The sequence below is a fragment of the Marmota monax genome, unplaced genomic scaffold, assembly GCF_021218885.2.
Source record: "Marmota monax isolate L192 unplaced genomic scaffold, Marmota_monax_Labrador192_F-V1.1 WCK01_AAM20220418_F8-fsc00012, whole genome shotgun sequence".
In the NCBI taxonomy this organism is placed as follows: Eukaryota; Metazoa; Chordata; class Mammalia; order Rodentia; family Sciuridae; genus Marmota; species Marmota monax.
Window position 1 is genome coordinate 14,535,820 of NW_026695227.1, and position 16,021 is coordinate 14,551,840.

A 16,021-nucleotide genomic window follows, 5' to 3' on the forward strand; every position below is an offset into this window, starting at 1 on the left:
TCACTGGGAATACAGGCATGTGCTTTGTATTCACTCAGTTTAATTTTACTCTTTATTTAAAAAAAAGTAATTAGTCTTAATTTCCACTGGCCATATTATTTAAAACAAATGAAAAATTTAGAGGAAATTTCACAGTGTTGGGATATTGGAAGCCCAGGGAAGCATGGCTTTGCTGACAAGGCAAAGGGAAGTATAGTTCTTTGGGTTGTATTAGGTATTGTCTTTGTTCGTCTCATTCATCCAAACTCTTCAGTTCAGAGCCATAGGTTAACTCTGGTAACGTAGAATTCTCTAGAATATCACTATCTCTTTCTCTGTTACACTCATGCTCTCCAAAACTTTCCTTAGGCTAGTAAATTCATGTCTATAAATTCTATAAATTTCTAGATATAAAAATTGTACATATGAATAAAATAAAGATGTCTTAAATCACATTTGTGCCTTATAAATTGATGCTTTTCCCACTGTTGTGTTGTTTTTACCTTTGAGTAATTCCTCTTTTACAAGCAACATTGAGATACTCACTCTGGTTTCCCTCACCCCTCAACATAGCTTTTCTCTACTGCTTAATGTAGGCCCTCATTGGCCTGTACTAAACCAAGGGTTGCATTCTGAAATTCTGATTAGCAGCAGGCAGGTACTAAAATGAGTGAAGGAAACATGAAGGAGCAAGTCGCACCCTGGTGGGATGTGATATTTTAAAGACGCCCACTGTTTATGAGTTCAGCTATCTTTATAGTTGTATAGATGTAAGAATCAGAACTGTCAACAATGCGTTAGCTCATTGTTGACAGTTCTGATTTTTCAAGAGGAAAAATTTTTATATGAAATCTTTCAATTTCTAAATCACAGCGTAAGCCAAACAAAATATGACTGTGAACAACCTGTTTGTAAGCCCTGACAACTCTCATTATTGAGGCCTCTAACCCTGTTTACACTCCTCTAGTGTATTCCTAGCCTTTTTGCCATTCTTACTCTCCTAGCATAATCCATCCAGAGAGCAAATCAGATAAGATCTTAAGACTGGTTGGAACTATTACATTAAAACTGGTAACCTTCTCAGAAAAGTTCTTGATACTTGGGTAAATACTGTAACTGCTTAATTGGCTTTTTTCATTTAATTAAAAGTCTTGAGTAACTCCCACTTATGCTTAGGGTAATTTTTTAACATGGCCAAAAAATACTTTATCATACCCTTATCTGCATTTCTACCTTGATCTTCTGCCATTTCAAACAAATATACTCAGTCTGTTCTGTACATGCAAATGTGTGTCCAGCACCTCCTCTGCAGAGTCCAGCTGACTAGTCAACTCTTTCTACAGTCCCCTCCCCCACAAGATTGAGTTTAAGCATCTTCTTCTATTATTAAAACTTTGCCTATACTTTCCCTTAAAGAGCTGATTTCTTCCTGCTTTGTGTCAGGGCGGGAACTATATTTTCTCTATCTCATACTCTCACTACTTTGCACAGTGCTAGCACTTAGGATAGATCTGCAATGAACATTGGTTGGAATAATACAAGTAAGTTATTATTATAATAATACAAGACTGTGAATTTCTTGTTCTTCAAGCTCCTCCTCAAAGAAAAAAGAGGCTCTGGCTGCTCAGTCATTAGGGAACCCAGCATATACAGTGTCCAGTCTAAGGATTGGTAGCCTTGGGCATTGAAAGCAAATGAAAGAGAATACAAAAAGAAAAAGGAATGGAGTCTGACCTTGAAGGATTTGGAAAACAACAACCCACCCAGAAAAAGGGGAACAACCACCCCCAGGGAGAAAGGAGGATAATAGGTCTGGGGAGAGAAGGAAAACAATGGGCTTTGGACTTTCACAACTGCTCTCCCTGACTGCCCAACTAACACATTCTGCTATGATTCAAGTCTCACTTAAACCCTATAAAAATCAGACTCCCGTTGTAATCAGTTGCCATTTTCTCTCAAAGGCATCACTGATCCATCTAGGTCTGTCCCCATTTCGGTTATTTTTTGCTTTCAGACCTCAATGGATCAGCGGTGTTTAATTAAGCAACAGAAGGGCACATTTTTGAGAGGGAAAAATGGTGCTGGGCTGCAAAGGTTCTAGGTTTTGTAGGGTTTAGCTGGGCCAGGTCATAGGAGGAATTTTGTCTGCTGCTGGTGGTGGTCTCATTTAGGGTGGGGCAGGAGGCCTGTAGGGGAATTGTATGTAAGGGAAGCTTCCTGGGGCCTGTGGTACTGGGGAAAGCCAGTTCAGCTGTTGGTAAGGGCCAGGTGACTCTGCTCTCCCCATTTTCCCTTCCTGCCTTCTCTCCTGTCGGAGGCCGATTTTATCCCACTACAATGACAATAGCTCCAATTTACCACAGACATCTCCCCACACACACAGCCAGAGGGCGGGTAGGGGAACAGTTACAGAGAAGGACTTTCCCTGGGTTCCCTGGGGCCTACTGTCCATATCCTTCAGGCATGATGATTGCAAGTTATGAATTTTAGGAAGATTTTTATACTACAAGGCAATAAGGTAGTAGCATTAAGCATACTCTCTTTTGAAAGGCAGTATGTGAAAACTACCTTTTACCAGTCAGGTAAGGCAGTTGTTTTCCCCTTTTAGAAGTTTGATGGTAAATGGTTGGAGAGACCACATCTATTTATAGGTGGCCTGAGTGCCAGATTTGTTATCTCCTTTCCCCAGGCTTGATAAACTAAGGAATGTTGGGCTAAACTATTGGTAGTGTCTCCCTTAATGAATAGGGGAGTCTGGAGAAAACATGTGGACAGGAAATTTAAGGGCACCTAGTGTTGTTTTTATCATCCAGGAATTCTAGACTTGCAAATTGCATCCTGTTCTTTTTCTAGCTAAAGAAAGGGCTTTAATAAAAGACAAAGAACAGTGTTAAATCCATTAGAGGAATGAATTTGCAATATAACAAGTGCCAGTCATAGTAGATTATACTAAGAAATAATTTGAGCACTACACAGTTTTGTCAGATTTAAAAAATAAAAGTCTATTTGGTTTTGGTTAAAAGGAAATTTTTTTTCTTATTTTTTAAAGCTAATCTCCAAAAAGATACTGAGTAATCAAAACTAAGGATGAAACACTGGCTTTTTCTGCAAATCTGCTTGTTTCTGATGGTTATAACACAATATCAAATGATTCTATAGGGTTTGACCTAAGTGAGATTACTATGTATAAAATACATATATAATTTAAAATTTGTTGAATTACATCATTTACAGAATGCTTACTGGGTGCTCAGTATGTTCCCCATATGCTTTCATTACAAAGATGAATAGATATAGATTTTGCTCTGATAATTGCTTTCATGTATATGTAACAAAAATGGAAGGAAGATATTAATCATGATTCAATTAGTGTCTTAAAGTACTGTTTCATGGCTTGACATCTACTTCTGGATTTTGGAGTCTTAGGATGCAAGAAACCCCATCTTCTGTTTACTTTTATAAAGACATCAGGTTTAGAAATATTTATCTAAAAATGGTCTCATTTATTTCTGTACTGTTAATGCAGACAAGTCCTGTTGTTTGAAACTAAAAAGTATTAGGGAATTCCATAAAAATGTCTATAAAGGCTTTGTAAGGGACAAGTGGACAAGTCTGAGGAATTCCTGGAGACAGGGAACCTCAAGTCAGGATTGGTGGGGTATATCATAGAAATGAATTTAAGGACAGCTCAGAGGCAAATAGATTTATTTAGGAAAGCAGAGACATATTTAAGGGAGAATGTGGTTCATTTCAAGAATGAGATGCCTTTGGGGTTTTTAGGCTCTTCTTTTAAGGAAACTTGGTAAAGGGTGGGCATAGGAGAGTATGGGGATGACCTCTGTCGGTTGATCATCAGATAGTTCATGGTGATCTGGCTATTCTCAAGATCCGTAGGTTGACATCTTCTCTGTTGTGATCAATAGATAACATTGGGAAAGTATGCTATATCATAGGTTTTGGAGAAAGTACTCTTTATTGTAGATTTTGTTTAATCTGTTTTAAAAATGCATACATTAGTGAGCTCATTTACAGTGTGCAGAGCAATTTTCATAAGTGGGTGAACTTCCAGTAACTGTAAGATTGTGAGTGAAGATTTATAGATTTCTCAGAAACTTGGGAGTTCCAGGCCTGGGAGGGAGCACTGGGTTGGGAGTGAAGGTATGTGGAACTTTCTCATAAGACTTGAAGATTAAAGTTATATTTCCTTGTCCTCCTTTTGTCTCCTTTCTAGCTATCTTGTATTTCTTTTCTATCCTACATCAGTTTTGCTCAGTCATATGCCAGCCAGCCTCTGATTTACACATTTCTGCTATATTTTGGGAAACCCAGGTTAATAACGCCCATTTCCTCCAGTGGTCAGGGGGCCCTGGGCAAGATAGTAACCAGTCTATTTTTTTTTTTTTAATATTCCACCATATCCTGATGCCATTAAATATTTAAATTGAACAACAGTTCCCTTTGTTTGGATGCCATGCTCACCAAGCTATCTTCTGAAAGCAATCTTCATATCATAATGCAGGCTTTACATCTAGCTTGCCTAGAGAATAGGGTGCATTTGCAACAAGATGTTCCCCTTGTTACTTGATTTCTTATTGTATAAAACAGTAAATTACTGGTCTGTCTTGTATATCCACCTTTTGTGAACTTGGTTAGGATAAAGTAGTTGCCAGAGTTAGTTTGATGTGAGACACTGTCAGCTGAAGATTAGACCTTGCACCTTGGCAGACTGAGCAGGGCAGCCTGTTCTACAAGGCCCTTTGGCAGCCAGCCAGCCAACTCCCTCCAGGGCTATATCTTGAGTTCACCATACATCTTTTTTTCTGAGTTCCATAAGCATTACTTCTGAATCATATAATTCTATAACTGATGTGTTATTTCTTTATATTTTCTTCAAGAAGCATTATAAAAGATTTTGTTTATTTTTTACTTTTAACTTTTTGAAAGGAATACATAAGCTTTGAACAATTATAGTTGGATCTTGACTGTTTTTTCCTTCTAGGAATAGGCAAACAAACCACTTTGAAAATTCTCTTACCAGAGGTCCATCTTCTGGAGATTTCCCTGTTCACAAGTACCTGCCTGCTAGAAGAGGCAGAGCAAATCAGAAAGCAGATCTTTTAGGTATTGCTCTTAGTTTGTTGAAAAAGTAGTAGAACTTGTTTATTAAAGTGTGTGAAGAGCAGTGTCTATGAACCTACATTTTATATGTCCAAAGTTCTCTGGAATACTACTGCAAATTATATACCTATCCCTCTTTTGAGGATTTAGGGTTCATGTTGGCATATTAAAGATGCTGGGAAGTCTTTATAATAAGCAACTTGTTTAATTTTGTATAATCTGTTTCTTAAATTTACTTTAATTCCTATATTTCCAGTCTATTTTCCTCCTCTCATCCCCAAATCCCAGCAACAAACATAATTTGGGAGATGCTTGCTATGTAATATTCCTGTTCCTCTTTTCCTTCTTTTGACTTTTCTACATCTGATCTTGAAACAGAGAACGTAAGCCTAATGATTCTGAGATTTCTGAAAACAGTCTTGCAGCATTGACTTACAGAGCATTCAGTGAGAACAGCTTAGTCCTTAAAAATCACTTGGCCATGATAATTCTTAAGTTTAATTTTTTTATTGCTTTAAAAATAATACTCATCATTGTTAAAGAATTTAACAAATTTTTAAAAAGGTAACCTATTTTGAATTTATATTAGCCATTGTGGCTTTCCTATGTATTTCCTGTATATTATCTTGGAGGGCCTTAGACTAGTCTGTGAACTAGGTAGAGCAAATGTTATATCCCTGACTGAGGGGAAAGGGATTTGAATTCGAAGTGTTCTGGTGCTATGAATAAGGCCTTATGATAAATTAACAGGAAGGCTGCAATTAGATCTCTGAATTTCTGACTCCAAGGTTTAGTAATTTCTTTTTCCACAGTTGCTTATTAGCCATACTTCATAGACTGCATTACTTTTTGCTAACTCTATAATTTTTCCCTCATTCCTCATTTGATAGGTTGTCTTATTCATTCATTAATGTCCATGGTATGTCAGATACAATGGTATCGTAGGGACTATTCAAAAATGCTTCAGGGAAAGTTCTTGCCCAGAGGTGCTTCTAGGTAGCCTACTACCTTTGAGACTTTTTCCAAGCTTCAGTTTCCTACTTAGAGGGCTGTTATAAGGACAAAATGAGAAGTGCCACTGTAAGTCCTCAGGAGAGAAAATGGGGAAGTCAATGAATAAAATATCATAAAGATCCTGATATACTGGCTTTTTTTTCATGTTAAGCTAATTAAGCTTATTTGACTTGCTATAGTCAATGAGGTGCCATGAAAGATACAATCATCTTTTTGCTATAAAAAGAATTAAAATAGTCTTCAGAGGAACAAATTTATAACATCAATGGATTTAATTTCAGACAGTGAAAAGCTCAAGCAGTGCATTAAGTATAAACCCATAAGACAAAAATGGAACCTGGAGTTTTCCATGTTTAAATTATTTACTTTGAATCTACACTTGACTTGCTAGACATTAAGGAACATGAAAGATCTTTAGGTTCATTCTGTCGTCCCTGGAATCTTATTCAATTCAGGTTCACATCCAGGAGCCTGTATTTTCATGTAATTGAGGCATGGTGGGTATTGAAGGGTAGGTGGCAGATTTAGGGGAAAACTTTTCTGCTAAGAGTGCAGAATAAGAGTGCAGTTTTAGATGATCTCTCTTGGCAAGCTGAATCTTCTTGGGTATGGTTTGTTATGAGCCACATCCAAGTATACAAAAGCCTCTTTAATATGTGAACTATTCTAGTTTTGGTCTAGACATGGCCTGTGGTAGGTCAGGAATGTAAAAGCCTCTTTAATAATGAACTGTTCTAATCTTTGTGGTCCAGACATGGCCTGTGGTAGGTAAGTGTCTTGGGGTCAGTGCCCACCTACAGCAAACATGAGAGTTCAGTCTGTCCCCTGCAAAACAGCCATTTTGCTATATTATTCACATTATCTTCAAACCAGTACTTTGGTTGGTCTAGCAGTTTCTAAAAGTTGGCACTTGAATGTCTTTAAGACAACATAAACTGGCCAAAGCCACAGAACTTCCTATTGTTACCTGGCTTGATTCATATGTTTGTGTTTCCTTCCTGTTCCTACAAGCATTCATTTCATTTGAAAAGGAAATGGACCTCATCTAGTCTGGAGAAGTATGCTGCACCTTCTTGTAGCACCATCTAGAACGACATAGAATTAAGAGTGAAAGGGGACAGTTATGACCCCATCCAAAGAGACCAATTTTTAGCAATTTTCTCCTAAATTAGCATATGCCTATATGAATGGCTTTAAACTGATGCTTGCATGCATATTTTATTTTATTTCACAAAACTTTTTTTTTATTGGTTGTTCAAAACATTACAAAGCTCTTGACATATCATATTTCATACATTAGATTCAAGTCGGTTATGAACTCCCATTTTTACCCCAAATACAGATTGCAGAATCACATCGGTTACACATCCACATTTTTACATAATGGCATATTAGTAACTGTTGTATTCTACTACCTTTCCTATCCTCTACTATCCCCCCTCCCCTCCCCTCCCATCTTCTCTCTCTACCCCATCTACTGTAATTCATTTCTCTCCTTGTTTTTTTTTCCCATTCCCCTCATAACCTCTTATATGAAATTTTGTATAACAGTGAGGGTCTCCTTCCATTTCCATGCAATTTCCCTTTTCTCTACCTTTCCCTCCCACCTCATGTCTCTGTTTAATGTTAATCTTTTCCTCCTGCTCTTCCTCCCTGCTCTGTTCTTAGTTGCTCTCATTATATCAAAGAAGACATTTGGTATTTGTTTTTTAGGGATTGGCTAGCTTCACTTAACATAATCTGCTCTAGTACCATCCATTTCCCTGCAAATTCCATGATTTTGTCATTTTTTAGTGCAGAGTAATACTCCATTGTGTATAAATGCCACATTTTTTTTATCCATTCATCTATTGAAGGGCATCTGGGTTGGTTCCACAATCTAGCTATTGTGAATTGTGCTGCTATGAACATCAATGTGGCAGTATCCCTGTAGTACGCTCTTTTAAGGTCTTCAGGGAATATTCCGAGAAGGGCAATAGCTGGGTCAAATGGTGGTTCCATTCCCAGCTTTCCCAGGAAACTCCATACTGCTTGCATGCATATTTAATGTAACATTCATGTTTCATAGAATTTATGTGGCATATAGTAAAAAGTAAGTTACTTCTTACTATTTAAATTACATTAACTCATAGGAGACTTACATTTATCAGGGGTGCAACTGTAACTATTACCAAAATCTTATAAATTTTATTTGGTCATCAATAAATCAACAAAATGGACTGAAGTTTTGTTGTTTTGGATGTTGCTGAATATGATTTTTTGTATGTGCCTTTATTATGTGTAGACTGCTGCTGGTACTGCTTCACTATAATTCATCCCTGGCTTTGCCAATGCGAAATTAATTTCTCTTGCTTTGAGAATAGTGCTTCTTTTTCTTTTTAACTTTGTATTATTTGTAATATGAAAAATTTGGGTATGTTAACTGTTAGGGTAGAATTTTTCTTAGAATTAAATATTTTCAGAGTTTGTTATAAGGAATAGAGTTTTTTTCCTACCAAACAATTTGTTTTTAACATGTCGTTCCAGTTTCTGTTACTATGGCAATGACGGCAGGGACTACAACAACCTTTCCTATGAGCAACCATACCCGGGAAAGAGTGACTGTAGCCAAGCTCACATTGGAAAATTTTTACAGCAATCTAATTTTACAGCATGAAGAAAGAGAAACCAGGTATAGTAAAGGCTGGTCAAAATTTTGTTCAGTTAAATGAACTATTGTGCTGTGAGTGGACTGTAATCATGTTTTTCATCAATAATCTGAGTATTACAGATCCCTTTATGCTGTTTTTATGTTTTCTGCACCAACAGTGCATCTGGTTATTTGTTTTATTTTCACAGAACAATTTTCTGGGGTATCTGAAGTCTTGTGCACTCAAATTCCCATAATCAATGTTTTAAGCTACAAAATTATGGTATATCAAGGGCTAGGGATGTAGCTCAGTGGTAACGTGCTTCTGTCAGTCCCCAGTACTAAAGGAAGAAAAAAAGAGAGAAAGAAAGATTACTTTTGACTAAGACAACTGGAAATATTTCATAAATGGTAGTGGCATTTAAACAAGGCTCTAAAGGAAGAATACTATTTATACATATGTAAAAGGAAGGAGAAGGAGGTACAAGAGCAGGAGGAAGGATATTAGAGATACAACAAATCACTGTCAGGTCAGGCAGTGTCCAATATAGCTCAGGCACAGGATGTGCTAGATTTCAACATCCTGGGAGCTTCAGATGCTTTGTTAATGTCACTGTTCTCTTGAGGGTGTAAAGCCTTGAAGATTTTTGAGCAGTGACCACAAATGTTTCTTTAAAAGAGAACTTTAACTGTGATACACAAAGTGGATGGACTGAGGTGGGAAATTAGAAACAGGAAAGGCTATGATGTAGTTCCAGCAAATGGAAAATTGACAACAATAGAGAAGAACTGACATGTGGAAGATTAATAGAAAATAGTAACTATTCAAATACAAAGTGTGAGGGAAATAAGTCAATGCTGGCCCAGATATTAATGCCTATGCAAACTGAGAGGGTACAATTTTGTGGAACAGAACTAGAGAAGAGTCAGATTTTGGACAGGTTTAACTGTGGATTAGACACAGGTGAGGAAAGAATTAGTGAACTAGATGATAAAGGGAAATAAAGTATAAGCATTCAGAAGTTGATTTTAGACAGACAAAGTAGGGATATTTGAAAGAGAATTAAGAAACATGGAACATATTGAGAAGAGCTGACATATTTCTGAAGTTCCTAAAGGAAGAGAGGAACAAGATTGGAGCAGACACAAGCACAAACTTCACCACTAATAGAAGTTTTTGTAGAGTTCACTACTAGTAGAAATTGCAAAAGATTCCATTTAGTCAGAAGGAAAGTGATTACAAATAGAACATCTAAATGGCTAATGCCTGGATAAATCTCAACAACTATTGTACAGATGTTCCCCTACTTAGTGATGGTTTGACTTATGATTTTTCAGCTTTATGATTGTGTGAAAGTGACATACATTCAATAGAAATTAGACTTTGGATTTTGTATTTTGATCTTTTCCAATACTCTTTCTTGATGCTGGGTACAGCTGTAGTCATCCACACTATCACAAGGTAAAACAACCAGTACTCTGTAGTGTACTATGTTGCCATGATGTTCAGTATGCAAGTGCATTAAATGCATTTTTTGCTGATGATATTTTCAACTTATTGAGATGTAGCTATATCAAAACTCGAAAGCAACTGTATAAAACCACAAAAAATGACAATAATGTCTTCTGTGTTTAATAATTAAAATATTTTCTAGTGACAGACTATAAGTCAAAGAGAAATAATTGAAATTAAAGATCTTTGTAGAAAGGGAATAAAGATTAACTTCAAACTTTGACAAATTAAGTAGGTATGTTGGAATTTCTTGGGTAACCACTAAATGAATAAAAATAGTTTGTAACTTCCAAACTAGTAGAAGGAAAAAAATGACATGAGATAAAACATCAATTCAAAAGGACTCAAAAAAAGAAAAACTGAATTACTAAAAACAAAAAAAAAACCCTGAAATGCCAAAATAGAAAGGACATAATAGGTTAGGAAATCCAAATATATCAGTAAATGTAATTAAAGTTGCTAAAAGTGATTGGGTCATCATGGGAGAGTGAATAAAGTAAAAGGGATACAAGAAAAGAAAGACCTATGTTATTCTTCATAATTTTAAAAGGTCATTGTCTTTTTTTTTTTCTGAAAATTTAAAGTGATTCTATTCCCAAAGGAAAGAATAAAAATATTTGCTTTATTTATTTGTTTGTTTGTTTGTTTGTTTTCAGAGATACACATGAGAGTTTATTTGTCAGAGCTGACAAGGCCATCTATAGGAGAGAGAGACCAAAATATGCTTTATTTAAAAAAAAAAAAAAAGTAGATTTAACTTCGTGCTATGGAAGAAAAATTAGCTGGTCAGCTCATGTTTTTAAAAGCATATATTTTAAGAAAACATGTGATGTATTTTTGAGACCTGATTGGATAAATGCATAAGTCTAATAAATTATTTATCAGAGCAAAGTATAAGAGTGTTTTAGAAGGAAAGTTATTTTAAAAGAGGTACCAGAGAAGTCATGGCTTTCTGTTTAGATATGGTGGAAATGGTAAGTTACTGTTATCTCTTCCTAGAATAAGGAAGGATTTCATGAAGTGTAAGTCTTGGCCGGAATCTAGGGGAAGAGAGGTAGTGGTGATTTGACTTAGAATAAAGTTGCTTGTATATTGATAGTCTTTCCCAGAATAATGGTTCTATTACTCTTTTCTACAGAGAAAACTGAAAATCAATCATTCACCAAGAACTCTGAAGTGCCTTGCTTAATGGCAGGCACAGAATCTAATGTTAGGGGCTTAGTCCATTCTAAGGAATGGGCCCTGGGGGAAAAAATCATTGTAATGGGCACTTCAGTAGGTGCCTATGGCAAGTTGGGGAAAGCATGTGAGTGGAGAATATGTTGTTAGGTCTCATCTTCTCATCTGTGATTTACCAACAGGCTTTAGGTACTTCTGTTATAAATTTTCCATAGGTAAAAAGAATTTATTTTAATGATGGTTTAAGAAAGTGTTTACTTTTGAATATATTATCATGAATAATAAATACCAAAAATAAGAAAAATGTTTCTGATAGTTTTCAATCAACTCTTAGATTCATTTGAACAAAGTCTGAAACGTTAGTCTTATTTGGGAATACTCCAAAACTAATTAGGACAAGTACTCCCAGATTTATATTTAGGAAAAACCAATACAATAGAAATGAAATTGTTTACTTGGAAATGAATTGTAAGATGTATCCGATAATCATCTCTCTAGTTACTTTATCCACATATCTTCCCACATCACAAATTCTTATCTTAACTGACTTTAAGGGTGCCATTTTTAAAAAAATGAGTAACTAAACTTGGCAATTTCTAGAGAAGAAAATATTCTGAAAGTAGATTATTACATATATACATATGGCTTTCCAATTTCCAAAGAATTTTAATAGAATAAGATATACAGTTGTACTGAACATCTTTTTGTTGTAACTGTTAACTCATATTAATTGTATAGATTAATGAATTTCACTTCGACATTTCCATACATATGTACATTTCCATGCATATGTACATCATACTTTTGGACATCTTTTCTTGATTAGAAAAATTGAGTTTAAAATGAGGGACTAACAAGCTCATTTTGCTGAAAAGTGTTAGAACCAGGATTCAAACACAGAGATATCCAGCTTAAATTTTTATACTTTTTAGCATTGTTGCCTTTTTATTCTTTTATTATAAACACTGAGAAATATTACTGATTTAGGTACATTGTACATTAGATAACAGAGTGTTTCAATAGTACAATAGTCACCTTTTCCAATAGTCATTTAGGCAGGAAAGTGAAGTAAACTATAAAAGTAGAGTTTACAGCTGGGGAATGTGGCTCGGTGGTAGCACTTGCCTATCATGCATGAGGTTCAGTCCCCAGCACTGAAAAAAAGAACTAATACTTTGTCCAATATAAGAAGCTAAATCTAAATTAATATTTTGAGAAAGAAAATTATTTTTAGTGATTATTTTGATCCAACTTGAAAGATTTTCCTAGCATGGCAATCTGAAGCAGTTAACTTGAATAGGTAAATGCTTTTCTTAAACAGGTATAGTTAGGAACATACTTAAAATTCTAATTATTTTTTTCTTTTGAAAAGGCAGAAGAAATTAGAAGTGGCCATGGAAGAAGAAGGATTAGCAGATGAAGAGGTAATGTATTTTATTACCTGTAATTACTATATAAAAGTAACCCCATTGATTTTTTTCTCTTTTATCAATATTAGTTGATTTTTAGATTTCATCATTTGAATATGAACTTTCTTTGTTGCAATCTCAGCTGTCTTTAGAAAGAGGCAGCTCTTTTTAAAAATTCCAAAAACATACTTTATCTATAGATGTGTGAAACGAGGAAGTCAGTTCTCAAAGAGGAGTCACTTAATTGCTTAACTCTTCTCAATGTTTTTTCTAAATTTTTTAAAAAGTTTTTAATAATTTTTTTTAGTTGTAGATGGACACAATTATTTTATTTTACTTATTTGTATGTGGTGCTGAGGATTAAAACCAGTACCTCACATGTGCTAGGCGAGCACTCTTACCACTAAGTCACAATCCCAGTCCTCTAAATTTTTTTTAAACCATTTACTTCTCTAGCCTAAAACTGCTACACGTAATTTAAGCTACTGTATGTTTCACCTCAGTAATACCTGCCTTGAAGTGGTTTCACTACCTCCTACTTGCAGTGTTTCTGCACACTGTATCCAGAGTGATTTGTTTGAAAATAGATTTGATTATATCACTATTTTGCCTAATACTCTTCATTGCACTCTTGGGAAAACTCTGTAACATTGGTGTATAAGACTTTACAAGTTGGCTTCTGCCCCTTCTCTAGCCTCATGCCTGCCTCCCTACCCCCATACCAACCATCATTGAATCATTATAATTTTCCCTTTCTCATCTTAGTCCTTGTCACATACTATTTCTGCCACTTGGAACTCTTGGTTATTCCTCCACAACTCCCTTTAACCCTTCAAGGAGCTTTTAGGTCTCACTTTATGCATCACTTCTACAAGGCATCATCCTACCTTCTGTCACAGCACTATTTCTATTGTTGTGGTACCCTCAAAATACTATCTTTCCAGAGAGCAGAGACTATAATGTCTTATTTAGCATTATACCTTCAGAGCTGGCAGGGCTACAGTAAGTATTTGAGAGAATAAATGAACAATGGGTCTTGCCTTCAAGGAGTTTTCACATCAGGAGAGATTATGTATGTGTTTGTGTGTATATTCAAAATACGTGTACATTATAGAGCCGGAGGTGTACCTCAGTAGTAGAGCACATGCCTAGCGTGCACGAGGCCCTAAATTGGATCTCCAGTTCTGCCAAAAAAAGAAAAGAAAAATAGATACACTTTGAAAATACAGAGACTTCTTCTTTTTCCTAGTTAGGGGGCCAAAGAAGTTTTGAAGTTTAAAGAATGAGTAGAATTTTGGCGATTCTGGGTCTCTTTATTTTTCACAGTAGCCAAACTGTGTAACCAACCTAGATGCCCTTCAATAGATGAATGGATAAAGAAACTGTAGTATATATACACAATAGAATATTACTCAACATTAAAAGAGAATAAAATCATAGCATTTGCAGGTAAATGGATGGAGTTGGAGAATATCATTCTAAGTGAAGTAAGCCAATCTCAAAAAACCAAAGGCTGAATGTTCTCTCTCATAAGTGGATGCTGATCCATAATGGGGGTGGGTGGGAAAAATGGAGGAACTGTGATTGGGCAAAGGGGAGAGAAGAGGGGAGGGAGTATGGGGGCAGGAAAGGTAATGGAACGAGATGGACATCATTACCCTAGGTACATGTATGACTGCACATATGGTGTGATGCTATATCTTGTACAACCAGAGAAATGAAAAGTTGTGCTGCAATTGTGTACAATGAATCAGAATGCATCCAGCTGTCATATATACCTAATTAAAATAAAGAAAGAAAGAAGAATAGAATTTACTCTTCAGATGAGGTATATACAAAATAATGAATATGTATGCAGAATAATGAATAATAACATTTGCACTCTAAAGGGTGCATGAAGAAAATAGCAAGCTAAGTTGACAGCACCAGTGGAAAGTAAGGTTTAGAATAATTTACTAAGAGAGGTATACTTTATTTCCTGGGTGGTAGGGAATGAATCATAACTTATAGCAGTTGATAATCATAAAAGCGTCTCTATATTTAAAGAGTAAACTACCAAATGATGATTTGAAATCAACCCGTTATCCAATCTTACCTGCACCTTTCCCTCTGTGTATAATATCTTGATTTATACAAAAGATGGTTACTTTGTTAATCACTTGATTCCATCTAGAAAACTCAAATATTTTTACATTTTAAATTATTATGTATATAAAATTACTGTGATAAATATTTTTTTTTTTTTTTTTTTTTTTAATTTTTTATTGTGGGTTGTTCAAAACATTACAAATTTCTTGACATATCATATTCCACACTTTGATTCTAGTGGGTTATGAACTCCCACCTTCACCCCATACACAGATTGCAGATTCACATCAGTTACACATCCATTGATTTACAAATTGCCATACTAGTGTCTGTTGTGCTCCGCTGCCTTTCCCATCATCCACCCTCCCCCCTCCCCACCTCTCCCCTCCCCTCCCCTCCTCTCTCTCTACCCCCTCCACTGTATAACCCTGAGGGTCTCCTTCCATTACCGTGCAATTTACCTTCTCTCTCCCTTTCCCTCCCACCTCTCATCCCTGTTAAATGTTAATCTTCTTCTCCTGTTCTTCGTCCCTACTCTGTTCTTAGTTACTTTCCTTATATCAAAGAAGACATTTGGCATTTGTTTTTTAGGGATTGGCTAGCTTCACTTAGCATAATCTGCTCTAATGCCATCCATTTCCCTGTAAATTCTATGATTTTGTCATTTTTTAATGCAGAGTAATACTCCATTGTGTATAAATGCCACATTTTTTTTATCCATTCGTCTATTGAAGGGCATCTAGGTTGGTTCCACAGTCTTGCTATTGTGAACTGTGCTGCTATGAACATCGATGTAGCAGTGTCCCTGTAGCATGCTCTTTTTAGGTCTTTAGGGAATAGACCAAGAAGGGGAATAGCTGGGTCAAATGGTGGCTCCTGGGATGCAAGGCTGGTTCAATATACGGAAATCAATAAATGTTATTCACCACATCAATAGACTTAAAAATAAGAACCATATGATCATCTCGATAGATGCGGAAAAAGCATTTGACAAAGTACAGCATCCCTTTATGTTCAAAACTCTAGAAAAACTAGGGATAACAGGAACATACCTCAATATTGTAAAAGCAATCTATGCTAAGCCTCAGGCTA

The 16,021-nt window shown here is 35.8% G+C and overlaps 1 protein-coding gene across 2 annotated transcripts in view; it reads left to right on the forward strand.

The window, feature by feature from the left end:
- Stk38l (serine/threonine kinase 38 like) overlaps window positions 1-16,021 on the forward strand; it is a 75,633-nt gene that overhangs the window by 40,498 nt on the left and 19,114 nt on the right. For both annotated transcript variants that reach the window (XM_046436215.2, XM_046436216.2), the window contains 2 exons: window positions 8,638-8,782; window positions 12,805-12,856. In XM_046436215.2, the coding sequence (XP_046292171.1) occupies window positions 8,649-8,782; window positions 12,805-12,856 (186 nt within the window). In that variant the 5' untranslated portion in view covers window positions 8,638-8,648. The remainder of the gene's footprint in view (window positions 1-8,637; window positions 8,783-12,804; window positions 12,857-16,021) is intronic.